Source organism: Calliphora vicina, chromosome 2 (assembly GCF_958450345.1).
Source record: "Calliphora vicina chromosome 2, idCalVici1.1, whole genome shotgun sequence".
NCBI classification, from domain to species: Eukaryota; Metazoa; Arthropoda; class Insecta; order Diptera; family Calliphoridae; genus Calliphora; species Calliphora vicina.
The window spans coordinates 25857290-25876509 of record NC_088781.1 but is presented as its reverse complement, the minus strand read 5'-3'; the positions used below and the strand labels follow the sequence as shown (position 1 = coordinate 25876509).

General features: G+C 30.9%; 1 protein-coding gene across 1 annotated transcript in view; it reads left to right on the top strand.

Annotated features, from left to right (window-relative positions):
- LOC135952195 (probable G-protein coupled receptor CG31760) overlaps window positions 1-19220 on the top strand; it is a 35729-nt gene that overhangs the window by 8381 nt on the left and 8128 nt on the right. Inside the window, exons 2-6 of the mRNA XM_065502035.1 lie at window positions 882-1068; window positions 3658-3859; window positions 10515-10878; window positions 12375-12667; window positions 12747-12900. Coding sequence (XP_065358107.1) covers window positions 882-1068; window positions 3658-3859; window positions 10515-10878; window positions 12375-12667; window positions 12747-12900 — 1200 coding nt within the window. The remainder of the gene's footprint in view (window positions 1-881; window positions 1069-3657; window positions 3860-10514; window positions 10879-12374; window positions 12668-12746; window positions 12901-19220) is intronic.

The window sequence follows — 19220 nt, the reverse complement described above, 5'->3', positions numbered from 1 at the left end:
GTTTATTTTTATTTTTGCTTAAGTAGAAAGATATTCCATGTAACATAGCGTGAAGACAATAATCACTTTAGGGTCTCTTAGTAACCTATAGTTGAGTCACTTTAAACGCTTATTTTGGACTGCACTTTAGAAAGTAGTTATTTTACCCACCAGAAGCATTACTTTAGAGAATTGCCGGAGGAAGGTTTATTTACAAGCAATCGTTTATAGGACAGTCTATGATATGTCTTTTTAGCTGACTATTTTAGGTGAATTAGTAACCAGTTAGGTAGCTAGTAACGCAACTGACGCTATGTAACCAGTACGTGAATCCAATACATTGACTACATTGGACCAGCTATCAGACAGTCTCATTATAATCAAAAAGGTTCAATTTACCCCCTGTTTAAGTCATGCACGTGTTAAAATAACTAGTCACGTTATCACCCTAAAATCACTAGTTCGAGACTGTCTCCTAGAACTGCTGGGAAACCTATATGTATGTATATGTGAGTAGGTACATAAATAATAAAGAGAGAAAAAGCTTAAGGGTGTAAAAAATTTATTGTTGCATAAGTATTCATTCATGCTACTCTTGTGGAATTCACCATCCTCTACCACAAACAAATAAAGTGGTATAATTTATCATAAACAGCAATTAAACTAATTGTTTTGTAAAAGCGTTTTAACAACAATAACAAAAACAACTTAAACTAACATATTGGCCCTTTTCCAAAAGTAATAAAAAACTGTAAAGAAAGTTTATGCAGCAACAAAAATAAGTAATAAATTGATGAAGGGCTTAGTTTAGTTACTCTGCCATAAAAAATAATTTCATCTTTTATAAAACACATTTTAATTTATTTATTGTTTTTGTCTCCTTTTTTTTTTGGTTTCAACAGGATGCCATTGAACAGTCGCTGGTAACCATACATGACATTGCCACTGAAAACTTGGGTACTTTGTGCATTTCAACGTTGTATCGTCCCTTGCAAGTACCCATCAATTCGGAGCGCTATGATAGTTCGAGACAAAAGGCTGATTTGATTGCTTCCATTTTACAGGAAGTGGGCATTATAAGACATGGAGGTAAGTGAGAGTTTTAGTGAAAAAGATTTTGTTATGCAACTGATGATACTTAAATATAATAATTTTATAATATATGTGAGCTTTTCCAAAAAATTCTAACAACAATGAAAATAACTTGAAATAACTATGACTAAATGAACCTTGCACAGTAGGGCAGAATAAAATTTTTTTTTTGCAGTTTTTAACATTTTTTTCTAAGGAGTTTTCGAGTTTAAGTTAAATATTAAAATGGGCCCCACAAAGGGGTGGCGATATAGGGGCTCAAAGTAGGGTCCCTTCGACATATACAATTTTTAAACACGTACCATTGTTTTATTTCTCATCCGATTTCAAAGATTTTTATATTTTTGGAAAGCGCTCGGTCTTTCAACAACAAGTCAATGGTTCTGACTTAGTCACATTAAAATATGAAAAATTCAATATGTTTGAAGGATGGAGTTTTAAAAAGGCATATTTTTGAATCGAATTGAGATATTGACTTGAAATTCTCTTTGCATAACTAAAAATTTACTTATTTTAACAAAAAAAAATAGTTCGGAATAAATGTGGATCAAATTGTTCATAATATTTGAAATCCTATTAAAATTTTGATACAAATTTTAGTTTTAAAAACTCAATAAATATGTAATATGTAATAAAATCTTTATTTATTAACAAAACTCATTGAAATTTTCAACGTTTTTTAAATTTGTCATGCTAACTAACAAAGTGTAAAAAACCTTGTCAAAACGTCAAAGAAAATCCAGCAATTCCTAAAAATTATAGCAAAAATACCAAAAATGGTATTTTTACAATTCTGGACATAGAGTCCACATTTCTTTTGGGGCTGGAAAAACAACTTTGGCAATAAATAGGGAACACATCATGGTTTCCAAAGCTGCTTTTTTTTTCTGATGCGAGCTTTGGGATTTTAGAACATGTGGCGCAAAGTTGAATTTCTGATAAAAAATAGGTCAAATTCCGAAAGACGTAGGGGCGACATATTTGAAAAATTTTACATGTTTTTTATACCAAAATGTTCTCCATAAAGATACCTTACAGAAAAACATAAAATGCTTATATGTTCGTAAAGAAAGTTTTTTTTTAACAAAAAAAGAGTTAAGTCACTTTTTCGCCAAAAGAAACAGCAAAAATCTACTATTTTTTTAATATTTAAATCCATGATAGATATTGACCTCAAATCTTTTGTATATTATTACTAATTTAGTTGTCTAACTAACAAAAACAATTCGAGTCCATTCGGTCCAAAATTACGCCCTATATTTTTAAAAGAGCGGGCCAAGGTAAGGCCAAATTTTAAAATTTTAATTTTTAAATGCCTATAACTCGAAAATTTGAAGAGATAAATAGCATACGCAAGCATGTTTTTTGAAGACCTAGCCGAGCGCTTTTCAAAAATATTAAAATCTTTTAAATCGGATTGGAAACAAATAATTTTACCTTAATTTGAGCCCCCGTATCGACGTCCCTGGAGCATTTGTATGGCCCATTTTAATAACTTAAATCCCGATCGGACCAGCCGTTTAGAAATGCCAGATTTATTTCCAAAAAATTTCGATTCTGCCCCACTGATCTCATTCCTGGTGAGAATTTAATTCTTTTAAATTCGCAGCTGGCTAGAGTCTTATCTAGTACCACGGGGATCCTTGGCCCCAGGACTTCGGTCCTGTAGGATCATTGGGTTGGTCACTTCGGGTGACGATCGTGGTGGCTGTGGTTTAAACCCAAAATCGCGGGAAGAAGATCGTTGGTTAAACTACTGATGTTTGGGCTAGTGACGAACTTCGGAACACCAAATGAATCTTCTGAGTGCTGTTGCTGAGTACAACAGAGCCATTGAAATTAGCAGATAACAACTAGAGTTTGTGCTCAGGAAATGTATTGGGAGAGTAGCATTCGTGATGTACTGATCGTTGGGCTTGGTTCCTGATCGAGGTCTGAAGTGTGTATTATTGTGGCACACTCTGACTTTTATCGGTCGGGAGTTTTTGAAGTCAGAGATCATACATCGGACTGGATTACCAGGCAGGATGTTGCTGTTCTGATAATTGCCCAGGGCTTGTTAGTTGATTAGCTAGCTATGGATGGCAGGGATTAGATAGCCCAAGCTCTCGAGCAAGGGGTTAGTGCAATGATCCGTGCAATCTTGTACGAGAATTTGCAAATTGAGCGTTCTTTGGCAAGGCGTTCAATGGCGCTGATATACGCATTGTTTCTATCCGGTGTTTAGACCACCATGAGATATGGCCTATGCGGCAGGTCTATCTAAGACACATCTGTGCAATCCTACCAGCCAGTTAGAAATGCCAGATTTATTTCCAAAAAATTTTGATTGAATTTTTTTTGAGAAACTTTATATTTTGTATGATCATAAAGAATCTATGTAACAAGTTTTTACAAATTTGTCGAACACTTTTGTTCCTCCACATATCTGTAAATTGTAAAGATTAATTCATTTACCCCAAATACTAACAAAATCCCTTAAAATACTTAATTACTCAACTCAAAATAAAATATTTCCTTCCTTTCACCTTAACTGACCATTGTCCAATAAAATTTGTTGTTTATTTTCTCCTTATCCACCTACAGGTTTATCGGATGCTTTGGCCAAAGGCTTACTAAGTGATGATTATACTACGGGTGCCAGAATTTTGGCACTTAATATCACCAATGGCTCCATACAGTCGTACGTGTGGTGGATTAAGAAAAATCATGATAAGAATGGTGAAATGCAACGTTTCGAAGAGGAGGGCCTGCAAATTGGAAAGAAACCCTCACAAATGTATCCTTGGTAAGTAAATCTGTAGCTTTCATTTACTCTACTACTAAATTACAGTTTATATAAAAATGAAAAAAAAAACAAGTAATTAAGAGTTTATTTTGGATTAGACACAAATACATTTGATTTTTAGTTTTTTTTTTTTTTGTTATTTATATAATGTTGCTCATTTTGTTTTATATTTTATAAAAACACGCAAAAATCAAACATCCTCCTTCTACAAAACGTTGTAGCACGTAATTGATGATGACTTTTGTTTTGGCACACAGAATAGAAAAACATTTGTTTCGAACTCATAAATTGAATGTTAAGAATGAATAAGTGCAAATGTTTATAGGTCTGTGTGTGTGTTTATGGGAAAACAGATGTTGCACAGTGGGGTTGAGGGAAAAATGTTTTATAATAAATTCTATAGTATTAGTGAAATTGCAATGAAAAATATATTGTTTACTTAATTCATCCAAACCCAATAAGCATCACCATAGCCCCAAAAATTCAAGTACTTGAACATTTTGCTGGAATTTGACTTGAATGCAAATTATTTATGAAAAAATTAAATATTTTTCCAACAAAAAACAAATGGCTTGAATATATGTTTCCTTTTTAATGGAGATTGCTATTGAAATAAACTGTAATTCAATTGCTTGACTATAATTCAAAGCTTGAATTACACTTGCTTTCAACTTGAATTCCAGTGAAAATGCTTATTGGGAAATAATTAAGTGTAGAATCAATTGTCAGTTTAGTATCTTTAAGTAATTTGGGGAGCAGGCAGTTTAAGCTTTTTTGATGTTTTTACTTTGGGACGTAGTTATTTACTTTCCCGTTAAGTTTATTTAAAAGTAAGATTTAAGTAAGACTTATTTAAGAAGCTAGTTAGGTAGCTAACGAGGTAACCATTTAACAAATAAATAAACCGCCATACGTTGATTAATCAGCTACTAGAGAGTCTCTTTGAAATCTATATAAAGTTAGTTGCCGTTCTTTTAGGACACCCACATGTTAAGTTCATTTATTTGTTAAAATTTTTAAATAATAACCTCAGTCAAATGGAATTAAGTAACCATAAAACCTGGCCAAAAAGACAAAAATTAATTTAAAGAAATTTAAAAAACCAAGTATGCAGCTCGATCAACAACAAAATTCCGCACCATATTGTGAATTTCGAAGATATTAAGTTGAGATTTGTAGTTTTGAGAAGCTGTCAATGTCAGGAAATTGAATTTTAAGAGTTTTATATGATAATTCTTTGTTCGCTAAACGAATTTAAGAGACATAATCAACTGTTATTTTCAAAATAAAAAAAAATTATAAATAGTTATGTTAAAACAATTCGTTCAAAAATTAAAAAGAAAAAAAAATTCAAAAATTTTTTTACCCAAAAACAATGATGTGGTTTTTAAAGGTGAAATAAGGTTTTCTTAAAAAAATAGTTATATTCCACAATAAATTTTTAAATTTCTATATTCTTCACTTTTATATTTGCTCATTAGACAAATCATTAAGCGGTTAATACAATATTTTTTCCTCTGAAAGACATGATTAACAGCTATTTTCAATATTTTAAGAACAAACAATGTCTTAAATATTTATGCTGGAACAATTTCATGTTTTTAAGTCAATTATTAAAGTTAAACTAATTTTCTTAAGGGGCCTTATATGGGACCTAGGGGCAACTTTGAACCGATCATAACAAAATTTGGTACAATGATTAAAATTTATATAAAACACTTTCTTGTCAAATTTTATCACTATACTAATGTATGTTTTAAGTTACATAAATGGGAACATTAAAATTAATTTTTGAAAGGGACTTTATATGGGGACTAAGGTCAAATTGTAACGTGGATAAGTATCTACCTATTTTCCCCTACATAATATAAAATAATAAATTTAATAATAAAACATTTATATCATAATGATTAAATTAGCTTAAATTTTCACCTAGTAATTCTCATTTAGTTTAAAATACTTTTTATGTAATTAACGAAAGTTTACACACTGAAAGGGTTCATACGGGGCAGAATTTACCAACCACTTAGATATTACTGATACAAATCGGTCCACCCATTTTTATTCCGGAACTCGACGAGATCGGTCGACTGTTCAAGACAGTTACTTCAGTCGTCTATTCAAGACAGATATTTCGATCGTCTGATCATATCAGAGGCTTCGATCAACTGCTTAACACAGAGACTTCGGCCAACTGTTTAATACAGAGACTTAAGTCGTCTATTCAATACAGATACTTCGGTCATCTGTTCAGTACAGGGTCATCGACTGACTGTTCAAGACAGAAGCTTCGGAAAACTGTTCAATACTCACTCCTTTTTTATGGGCCCCCAAAGTTTCTGAAAAACAGTGGGGCCTCTAAAAAAGGTGTCATCAGTTTTTGGTTAACAGCTAATTCAGACTTTGTGATACGGCTTAACTATATATGGCAATAATATAGCTAAGAGTCCGCCAAATAAATTCTGTTAACATTTTTTTCCAAAAGAAAGCTTTTTCGTGCACTTATGTTGAAAAAATATAGGAAGAAAAAAATAGTTTTTACTTTTTTTAGAATAAATTCCAGGGTCTCCTAATTTTTCACTAACAATATTTAGCAAAGTTGTAGCTACGGTAAAGTTGAACAACTCTTGAGAACATATCAAAGCATTCTGAACGTGTCTAGTCACTCCAAATAGCACATAAAGACTACTTTGTAGCTTAACAATTTTCGTTTTTACTATTTTTTGACTCTAAAACAAAGATTTTTTGTTACAATAGTATGATCATGTCCACACTTCTATGTTGTGCTGTATTATCTAATCGGCTGAAGTGTTCGGAATGGGGATCAGTGAGTGGACCCTCAATGTCACACATTTAAAAAAAAAATCGCCAAAAAGCCATTTGTGATCCGAGCTGAAATTAAAAATATAGATAGGCCTTGATAAGGTCTACAAAAATATGCTTTTATCTGTAGGTTATCTCTTATAGTTCAAGAGATATTTAGGTTTAATTTTTTTTTAAATTTTGCTCGATCTTTTTTTGTTTTTTATATATGATGGGCCTACGAAAGGTCGAAATTTGTTTTTTATATATGACGTATATTTGCGATAAAATTCTAAAGAAAATAAAACAAATCTGATAACAATTATTTCGTCCCTATAAAAAGTTACACGCATCCAAAGTTGAAGCTTCTTTTTATATATTTCAACTTTGTATGCGTGTGTTTTTTAAGTTTTTTACAAAAAAGTCCCCATATTTTTTCTTTTATAAAAAACTAATTTTCTTCGTGGCTATATACATTTTTTATGATTTGGAAAGAGAACTTAACGCAAAAACGTATAAAGTAAAATTTGAGTAACTTAAGCGAACATTGTACCCCCCAGACCTATCCAAACTTGGCCAATTTTGAAACAAAATTTTAGGTTTGAGTAAAAAATTCTAAAAACGACATATTTGTATAGCCCTGTATGTTGTTTATATACATACAAAACGTTTTTACTATCATACTGTATATAACGTCAAAGTGGGCTATTTTCTAAAAAAAACTCAGTTTTTGGAACACATTTTCCCCGTTTTAGGAATTTCGATGTTTGAAAACAAAGAATGGCAACATTAGTGATGCCATTGACTTAAGAACATTTAGATCTATATTACTTCCAAATTCAAATTGTTCATAAATCAAAGTTTTTATTTTTCTTGATGGAAAATCACCATTTTATAATATTGTTAGTTTTTAAGGTAAAATACGTCCGAAAAAACACAAAATTAATTCATTACACTAAAATGTCAATCTACAAGTACCTTATCAAGTCAACCGATATCAAAAACTTATATAAAAAGCTTATATTTATAATTTTAATGTTTTTTCATATCTTGCATCAAGCCGGTCTTGCGTGATCAAGATTGGACAAAGTGATGCGCCCGGATCATACCGATAATGATTTGCCCATTCTTCGTTATTAAAGCACAATAGAGAAGTATACACTCGAACATAAATTTTTAACAAAAAATTTTTGTTTTAGAGTCAAAAAATAGTAAAAAAATAAAATTTTTATGCTACAAAGTGATTTTTGACAGCTATTTAGAATGCCTAGATATGTTCGGATTGCATTGATATGTTCACAAGAGTTATTCAGATTTACCGTAGCTACAACTTTGCAAAATATTGTTATTGAAAAATTAGGAGTCCCTGGAAGTTATTCTCAAAAAAGTAAAAGAAAAAATTTTCTTCCTATTATTTTTCAACAAAAGTGCACGAAAAAGCTTTCTTTTGGAAAAAAATTTTAACAAAATTTATTTGACGGACTCTTAGCTATATTATTGCCATATATAGTTAAGCCGTATCACAAACTCTGAATTAGCGTTTAACCAAAAACTGATGACACCTTTTTTAGAGGCCCCACTGATTTTCAGAAACTTTGGGGGCCCATAAAAAAATCGGTCACCAAAATGGACAAACTGAGTATAGGGTTTTACTACCCAAAGTCTTCATTTGTTGCATAGTGTTATCATTATTATACTTTCAAATAAATTTTTTTTTATTTTCGAAATTTTTTTTAATTTATTTTAAAAAAGTTTTTCCAAATTTTTTTTTTAAATATTTAAAATTTTTTTTTAAATATTTAAATTTTTTTTTAAATTATTGAAAAAAAAATTTAAGACAAAAAAATTTTTTGGTGAAAAAATGTGGGTTAAAAAATTTGTTTCCCTATTTTGACCCATTGTAGGTCCAACTTACTATAGCCTTATATACATCGTTGCAATGGACTTTGAAATATCTATCATTAGATATCCATATTGTCAATATTAATGACTTAGTAATCCAGATATAAATCAAAAATAGGCCAAAAATCGAGGTTATCCCGGTATTTTCCTTATACCTCAGTCATTTGTGGGCCGATTTTCTTGATTTTAAATAGCAACCGAGCCGGGAGAATTCCCGATATATTGATATTTGAATCATGTATGTAAGTTATTTGGGGGCTACGGACATGGCTATATCGACTTCGCTATCTATAACGCTCCAGAATATATATACTTTGTGGGTCGCAAATGAAAAATGTAGAAATTACAAACGGAAAACTGCAATAACAAATATATTTTTGTATCACCTATAATATTTGTGTAATATGTTGAAAATTCACCTTTACAAATGAGGTAAAAAAAATGTTTACAGCTTAGGTTGCAAGATTAGAGGAAATCTTAGGTTATACAATCTGTCGTTTAAAGATTCATATTTTCCTGTACGGCCCACTGTTAGTCGTTTAACATATAACGGAAGCAGACTACAAAGTACTACCCAACAAACTATCATAATTGAAAAACTTTAAACGTAGTTTCCCTAACAATGAATGATATTTTGTTTCTTGCCATATTCTTAACAAATTTTCATTTTCCTTCAAAATATTGCTACAACCACACTGGCACGTTTAAAGTCAAATTATTATATTCTTTATTTTTCAAGTTCTTTTTTTGAAATTTTTTATAATTTTTAAAGTTTCTTTCTTTAACATTTATATCATTTATAGTTCGAGTTCCTTCAAAAAATGTTGTTTGTATAGTTTTACATTAGTAGATACATAAAATAATGTATTTATTTCTTTTTGGCAAACTTTCTTGCCTTGTACGACGATGTTTTATTTAGCCTTGTCTACTGCTAGCTGTTCAGTTTTGCTCATTTCGTTTTTTTTTGTATGAGTATGTTAAAGTTTGTGTAAAACAATGAATTATATTTCAAAGTTTTTTTTTTTTGGGCGAAATTTGTTGTGTATAAATAATGACCAAGAAAAAAAGTTTTTTTTTATTCCCATACTTATTTACAAGTTTTAGCAGTTGTTTTTTCCTTGCATTTTTTTGTTGTATATAGTTTTGTTAAATTTCTTAAAGCAAGGAGCTTAAAACAATTAGTTTTAAATTGTTAAACATTATAGTTTGATATGACCATGATACCCTTATTTTGCTAGAGCTTTTAAAGTTGGAAGTTTATGTGTTTCTTTGATAAACACTTGCAAGAACCGCAAGAAGGAAAAGTTTACACTGGATGAGATGTAAAAGAAACATTACTATTAAATTTTTTAGTTTAGGTTTGTGGGAGAGATCATAAAGAAGGAAGATTATACCTTATTAACAAAACTATACAAGGGAAATACAAAAAATATTGTTTTAGAAATTAAATTTCGTAAAGACATTTTGGGGAAAAGAAATGCTGGTTTACATAAGAAGATTTATTGATTTTCAAACGAGTAACTATTGAAAACATATCTGACAAATATGAGCAACATTTAGTACCGTAAGTCCGTCTGTAAGTTGTTATTTCAACCATGACAGCCGGAAAGATAGACGTCCTAAATTAAGTTTGCTTTCCCCAAAGTTCCAAAATTTATCCTAAACTGTTTAGAGTCTCAAAAGAATATCCATTTCCTTCTTAAAATCTACAAAAAAACTGTTATTAAATTCCTTAACCCCCAGACGTATGATTGATATTTAATTCATACATTGAAATAAATATTAATCATACGCACTATACATTACTTATTCAAATTAACAGCAAATTAAACTTCTTTTATACATTCTTACATTGGACTTAACAACAAATAAAATTCATACATACAAATTTAACTTTATCAAATAGCCTTAATTATTTTCTTTCCTGTCCTCTTCTCTTCATCATCATTAGGTTCGCCGACGAAAGCTCTTCGCCCACATTACGTTCACCGAAATTTGCACCCAGCCCACCGAATATCTACTATAAAGGCTGGTGGACATTTCCATACTTTTCGTGTTCGCTCAGCAAATGGATATTATCATACAGCATTGCAATACCACCGAATGGTCGTCATGGACTGCGCGGTTTCATAAGTATCGATATTGATGTAACGGGTTTGCGTGTCAATCAATGCGAAGCACCGGTAGCGTATCGATTCAATTATCAGCAAATACAAACGCGACGTTTGCATTTGGTCGATACGCAAACGAGTGAATATATTAACGATATACAAGCTTTTCATAAATCGCACAAATGTCATCGTGATACAATGGTGGTGAGTAGTTTTATTGTTGTTTTTTTTTTCTTTGTTACTTTAAGCTGGTTATGGTTATAATGGTTTATGAATAGTAATAAGGAAGTCATTAAAAGTCTATTAAGAAAATTGGATTTAACAAATGGTTGAGGAGATAGAGGAGGATGTAGTTAAGTAAAAAAAACATATAGTTGGTCATCTGATGACACCTCATAATTGACAATTTATTAAACATGAACTAATGATGCCAAACAACTTCTCCATAATTATAAAGTGGTTTGACTACAGAATACACAATTGTCTTGACTATAAAATAGTCTATTTCCTTGACTATAGAATAGTCAATTGTCTTGACTATAGAATAGTCAATTGTCTTGACTATAGAATAGTCAATTGTCTTGACTACAGAATAGTCAATTGTCTTGACTATAGAATAGTCAATAGTTTGAGAAGTGCCAGTAGTCTTGACTATAGAAAAGCCAATAGTCTCGACTATAGAATAGTCAATAGTTTGACTATAGAATACTCAATAGTTTGACTATAGAATAGTCAATAGTTTGACTAAATAATAGTCAAAAGTCTTGACTAAAGAATAGTCAATAGTGTTGACTATAGAAGAGCCAATAGTCTTGACTATAGAATAGTCAATAGTATTGACTATAGAATATTCAATAGTTTGACCATAGAATAGTCAAGAGTTTGACTAAAAAATAGTCAATAGTCTTGACTATAGAAGAGCCAATAGTCTTGACTATATATAAGTCAATAGTTTGCCTATAGAATAGCCAATAGTCTTGACTATAGAATAGTCAATAGTCTTGACTATAGAATAGTCATTGACTATAGAATAGTCAATAGTTTGACCATAGAATAGTCAATAATTTGACTAAAGAATAGTCAATAGTTTGACTAAAGAATAGTCAATAGTTTGACTAAATAATAGTCAACAGTTTGACTAAAGAATAGTCAATAGTTTTGACTATAGAAGAGCCATAGTATTGACTATATATAAGTCAATAGTCTTGACTATAGAATAGTCAATAGTCTTGACTATAGAACAGTCAATAGTTTGACTATAGTATATTCAATAGTTTGACTATAGAATAGTCAATAGTTTGACTATAGAATAGTCAATAGTTTGACTATAGAATAGTCAATAGTTTGACTATAGAATAGTCAATAGTTTGACTATAGAATAGTCAATAGTTTGACTATAGAATAGTCAATAGTTTGACTATAGAATAGTCAATAGTCCTGACTATAGTATTGTTAATAATCTTGACTATAGAATAGTCAATAGTATTGACTATAGAATATTCAACATCCTTGATTATATATAGTCAACAGCTTTGACTGTTAAAAAATATTGTCAGTTATGAATCAAACTTGGTTTTTTAATAAATTATTTTCGTAAGTACGAGTACATATTTCCGTTTTGCTTTCCTTCAAGCTATAAATTATTTTCCCCACCTTTTGCAGTAGCTTATTAATCCCCAATTTCTTCCCTTTTCTTCCAGTGCGATTACCGCTTACCCACCTCCGATTCACCGACAATAACCACCAGTAAAATTCTGGCTACACCCAACACCTGGTCACGTGGCGCCTACCAATGCTTGTGCAGACGTGGCTTTTATTCCATACGCCATCCGGATGGTTTTAATGGCACCATTATGGAGATAGCCTGGAAGGAACATCAGGATAATATCAGCAATTATTATGCAGAAGTTTTCATTTGTCTACAGTGTGCACCGGGTTGTGACAGTTGTACTGGACCGGAGCCTTGTTTGGCTGATTATAATTGGCCATTTAGGTGGGTTGTACTACAAACTAGTAATACTTCTTTGAAATTTTTATTATAATGAATTATTTTCTTTATATTTTCTTTGCAGAATATCTCTTCTTACCATTTCGGTGGGCTGTGCTCTTGGTTGCTGTATTTTGGCTGGCTATTTGTTCCATCATCGGCGGGTTAAAGTCTTCAAAGTGGCTAGTCCTATATTTTTGTTAATTACTCTAATTGGATGTGCTATAATGTATTTGGAGGTGAGTACAGCAATTTCTGAAAATAATATTACTAATCAGTCCATATTCTTGACTATAGAATAGTCAATAGTCTTAACTATAGAATAGTCAATATTCTTGACTATAGAATAGTCAATAGTCTTGACTATAGAATAGTCAATAGTCTTGACTATAGAATATTCAATAGTCTTGACTATAGAATAGTCAATTATCTTGACTATAGAATAGTCAATTGTCTCGACTATAGAACAATCCGTAGTCTGTACTATAGAATAGTCAAATGTCTTGACTATAGAATAGTCAATATTCTTGACTATAGAATAGTTAATATTCTTGACTATAGAATAGTCAATAGTCTTGACTATAGAATAGTCAATAGTCTTGACTATAGAATAGTCAATAGTCTTGACTATAGAATAGTCATTAGTCTTGACTATAGAATAGTCAATAGTCTTGACTATAGAATAGTCCGTAGTCTTGACTATAGAATAGTCCGTAGTCTTTAGTCTTGACTATAGAATAGTCAATAGTCTTGACTATAGAATAGTCCGTAGTCTTTAGTCTTGACTATAGAATATTCAATAGTCTTGACTATAGAATAGTCAATAGTCTTGACTATAGAATAGTCAATAGTCTTGACTATAGAATAGTCAATAGTCTTGACTATAGAATAGTCAATAGTCTTGACTATAGAATAGTCAATAGTCTTGACTATAGAATAGTCAATAGTCTTGACTATAGAATAGTCAATAGTCTTGACTATAGAATAGTCAATAGTCTTGACTATAGAATAGTCAATAGTCTTGACTATAGAATAGTCCGTAGTCTTTAGTCTTGACTATAGAATATTCAATAGTCTTGACTATAGAATATTCAATAGTCTTGACTATAGAATAGTCAATAGTCTTGACTATAGAATAGTCAATAGTCTTGACTATAGAATAGTCAATAGTCTTGACTATAGAATAGTCAATAGTCTTGACTATAGAATAGTCAATAGTCTTGACTATAGAATAGTCAATAGTCTTGACTATAGAATAGTCAATAGTCTTGACTATAGAATACTCAAATGTCTTGACTATAGAATACTCAATTGTCTTGACTATAGAATACTAAATTGGCTGTAGAATAGGAAATAGTCTTTACTATAGAATACTCAATTGTCTAGACTATAGAATAGGCAATAGTTTTGACTATAGAATAGTCTGTAATCTTGACTGTAGAGTAGTCAACAGTCTTGGTAATAGAATAGTCAATAGTCTTGGTAATAGAATAGTCAATAGTATTTACTATAGAATAGTCTATAGTCTTGTGCACTGTACGATAGGATACTGTTGAAAGTACAAATAAAATGACAAAATTAAACTTATATACACATAAGTATACCCCTACGCTGGTACAAAAACCTAAAAATATTCCATAACTTTTAAAATGTGAAACAATTTTAATTATTCCTTTATATTCAAACCCTCATACTCATATTTATATGTATTTAAATACACTATATGGAAAAATAAACATATGTATGCTTACATCTACCAACTGTTTTCGAACATTGTAAACAAAAATTAATTAATAAAATACATCCATTTAAATGTCATTTAACAAATAATGTTGTTGGCAGGGAGCCATCGTCACGCTACCAAAACAAGCAGCCAATTTAAATCCTTTTTTCTGTTTTTTGTAATACATGTAGTTGTTGTGTTTTCATTTTTTTTTTTGGTATTTTTGGTTCATTTAAATATTAATATTTAGTCAACAAGTAAAATCCATTAAATTCAGTTGCCTTTTAACAAATTGGTCCCTACATTTTCCGGGTTAAATTTTTATGAAAATGCTACAGCACACAACACAACACAGTGTCAAATGTTGTAAAATATGTATGTGAAAGGGGGAGGGTATGTAAGTACGAAGTAGAAATAAAAATTTCTTTAGAAACAATATAGGAAAACAAATTTTCAAAAGATGTTTCAATAAACATGTTCGAAAATATAAAACTAAAATGTTTGACAGGTGATACTTGTCAGTAAAAACTTTTACACTTTGCAAGAAATTTTCAATTTACCCTCGTATATATGCACACATTTCTTTATGTCTTAAAATGATAAAAAAAATACAACGTCCCTTTATATATTTTGCATATAGTTACACATGTGTACTCTCTTGGATACATCTAAATATATAATATGTGATTGTGTACATCACCTCATTTATTCCAGGTTGTTTTTTATATAAATTAAAAACACCTTCTTACACACACTTAGTTACACTCTCTTAGTTAAAACATACTGGTACCAGTACCTCCATTTAATCAGCAAACATTTGTAGGGTTGCTACAATTTGGGACATAATTTCATACAATTTAAACCAGTTAAGTACCAAGTACTCACGAAAGCCAAGGACTTTCAAATTCGTATTAGTACATGAAACTCAGTAAACTAGGTGAAGAACTTTTCAAACCAATATTTTATTCTAGTTGATTTTGTGCATTTCGGAATACGTTTACCTTTTGTGATAACATTTCATACTTAGAAGAAGTAGTGAGACATTGAAATATCTAACATCCATTTCCTTATACATCCCATTTGTCGTATTTGCCCAGGGACCTATCTGTTTAAAGAAAAGAAGGAAGATAGACTCCAAATAAAAGTCATTGATAGAAAGGACTAGTTTACTCATAATTTGCACAGTGCTTCTCTCATTATATTCGGGCTTTGTACTCACGTAACTTCAAGACTTTAAAATTCCTATTAATATAAAATCGGAAACATAGTAAACTAGAATTTAACCTTTTCAATAAATATTTCATTCTAGATGGTTTCAAAGGTTGAAGAACATTTATACCTTTTTGATAATTTTGGATACCGAAATAACTCGTGTTAGAAATTACATACTACCTATTTTCAGCTATAAAAACTAAATCGCTCTCTATTTTTACTCTCTTCCTTTTTGGAAGAGCGTGTGTGATAGGTATGAAAATTAAACATTTTTCCGTATCAAAATAATATTCAAATAGTACTTTTTTCATACTGAGAATACTAAAAATTTTCATTAAAATTTATTTTCATATTAGCGCAGTTTTGTGTTACAAATTATCTATTTTCTGAAAAAAATACTGTTTTACTCAAAATTTTCTACAGAAATAAAAACATTTTTAGGTTTTATTTTGAAATATTTTTACAATTGGGGGATTCAAACGGTCTGCTATTAGGTCGTATTGTCATAATGTAGTAAAATATTTTTTTAGTTTAAACAAATTCTTGATGTGCTGCAAACAAAAAAAGTTTTATTTTATGACAAACCAATAAACATAGTTCAAAAAGTCTTATTAGTTTATGACTTTTTTTTAAAACCCAACAAAAAATTGTTTAAACTAAAAAAACATTTTAGGACATTATGACAATACGACCTAATAGCAGACCGTTTGAATCCCCCAAATATAAATTTATTCAAAGTAAATTTATTCTGGCAACATATGGTTTCCGATCCAAAAGAATTGCTCCTCTTTTGAGGCCAAGAACGAATCAAGCCACGAATCTGTTTCAAAGTGAAGCGAATCCCAGAGAGAGCATTCTGCATCGATCGAAACAAATAGTATTCGGAAGGGGCAACGTCTGGTTTATAAAGCGGGTGAAGCAAAAACTTACCAACCACTTCATTCTAAATACTTTTTAACCGGTATTGCAGCATGTGGTCGAGCGATATCATGATGGAATATTACGGTTTCATGCCTGGCAGCATATTTTAGACCTTTTTTGTCCAATGCTCACTTCGAATCAGTTGCGTTCGGTACAGGTTCTCTGTGATGGTCTGGCCATATTTCAGCAGCACAAAATCGTGTATCAAGGACTCAATTCGCTATTCCAATTTCCCTGCATTTAAATGAATGCTGCTGCTTGCAAACATTTTGAAATTGCTGCTTGAGTAGCTCCCAATGATTTGCAAGCTCTTGTTGAGTTTTACAACAATCTTCATGGAGTAATGCCTTCAAACTTTTTTGGCTGGCCTGGGCAACCTTTGTCTTGCGTGTCAAAATCACCACATCTGAACCACACATACCATTTCTCGCACGTAAAAACCGATGGAACACATTCACCATGAGCTTTGGTGAGCAATCGGTGTGCTTCAGCGGCACATTTTTTCAAATGATAGAAATAAAGCTAAACTTCCCGCATATGACTCTTTGTTGGTACAAAATTCTTCATTTTCGAAGAAAAATAAAAACTTTGTTGTTTATCTCAGTTAATAACACTCAGTTATTAACATTATTTGTAAGTATGGCAACATTGACATTGAAGCTGCTAATAGCTCTAGAAATAGGACATTCTAGTTTTGTCCGTTAAGATAATTCATGATGATGCTGGAAGGAAGATGGCGCTGTATATAAGTAGTGGCAGCGGTTGCAGTTAGTTTAGTTGATCATAGGCGCTGTTAGAATTAACATCAACGGCCTTACCAACTTATTCTTAGATATTATGAAGCGTCTGTATTTAAATAAATTTAATATTTAAATTGTTGCGTAAATTTGAAATCACCCTGTTACTTTTGAATATGCAATGGGTCTTTATTTTAACTCTCTGCTTTAAAACATTGCACTGTCATGTTAAATGTTCAAAAAAGTACATTAGGGACACTTTATAATTTTCAAAAACGTATAACTTCAAAATTTCATTTTGCACAATTACTTATTTTCATTGCACATCCCTGTCCCAAAACAAGCAAAGCTCAGCAACAATAAAGATGAATAATATAAAAAAAGAATATCAAAATGCCATTTAATATAAAGAAGGTGTCATGAATTTTTAAAATAAACTTAAGTTTACATGTTTTAAAATTTATTTAGTGCCATCCTTAAAAAAAACAAATCCTTTTTTTCACAACGTATTTTATTTTGTTTCACCTTTCAAAACCTTCATGTTTTATTGTGTTGATGTAATGTGATGTCTCGCTGTTTTTTAATGTATGTAAGAGCCCAGCAGTTTTAAAGGTAGCAATTATCAATACTGAGATGTACTTACTTTGATTGTAATATCTTGTAATCTCTAGTGGAAGTTAATGGAAAGAATCGTTAGTATATAACTATGCTAAATTACATATACAGTGAGCCTCTAAAGTGAGTAAACACCAAAAATTATTTGATTTTTTTTAAGATAAAGAAAACTCTAAAATCTATCCATCGATTAAAATTTAAAAGTTTCGGTTTGATGGAGATTGAGTTGAATAATAGATTCGGTTCTGAAAAAAAAAGATTTAAGTTGGAATATAATGATTTTAATGATCTTAAAAAAAATCAAAAAATTCACTGGTGTATACTCACTTCTGAGGCTGTGTGTATATATGTATCAAATATGACAGTTCAAAGCCCGCTAAGAAGGTTATTGAGTATCTAGTTGTGATTTTTGAGTGACCAATACATTCATTAAAGCGAAACTAAATTCAAGCACTGCAGGTTTCATATTACATGTAAGTGTCTGTGTATATTATTTATATATATTTTATTACATGGTCGGAGTCTAAGTCCTGTGAACATGTAGCGGCATGCTGTAAAATCCACCTTTAAAACAGAAAATAATACTTTATGGTAGAAATCACACTTAAAACATTTGTGAGCACACAGTGAACATTTATTTACATATATTTGTATACATTTTATTAGGAAAGACATAAAAAAAATTTTGACATGCATCATTTAGGTAAAACTGTATTCATAAAAATGAATAGAACAGGACAGGAGAAAATGTAATTTCGTATTCTAAAGAACAAACTCTAAAAATATGTTAATAGTTTAATAAAAATTGTGTACAAAGAATATTAAAGGGGTACTCAGGAAGACGGAACACAGTTGGTCCATGTTTGACAATTGTAGGATATCTAGAATTTCATTGACCTAATTGGCTCAACGAATTCGATTAGGCTTCTAACAGAAACTACTAATAGGGTACAGTATGATCGGATCCATGTCTAATATAATAACTGTTGTAAAAGCTATTGACGATGAGGAAAGTGTATATGAAAAATACTCTCAAGTGGAAGTACATAACTCGCGTTTATGCGACAAACCTTGCACTTTTTAAGTTACAAGTTACACACCACGCTTCAGACTTTTTATTTCAATCTTCCTGGCTTACTGATTTTGTCATTCCGTTTGTAATACATCAAAATATTTTTCACAGACCCATGAATCCTCATAAGATTCTAAGATGATCTAGCTATGTCCGTCCGTCTGTCTGTTGAAGACACGATAGGGTCTAAAATGCTGTCTGTTGATAAGTTTTGTTTGATATTGAAAATGGGCAATATAGGTCCATGATTTCATCTATCCTCCAAGTGCTCCTCGGATA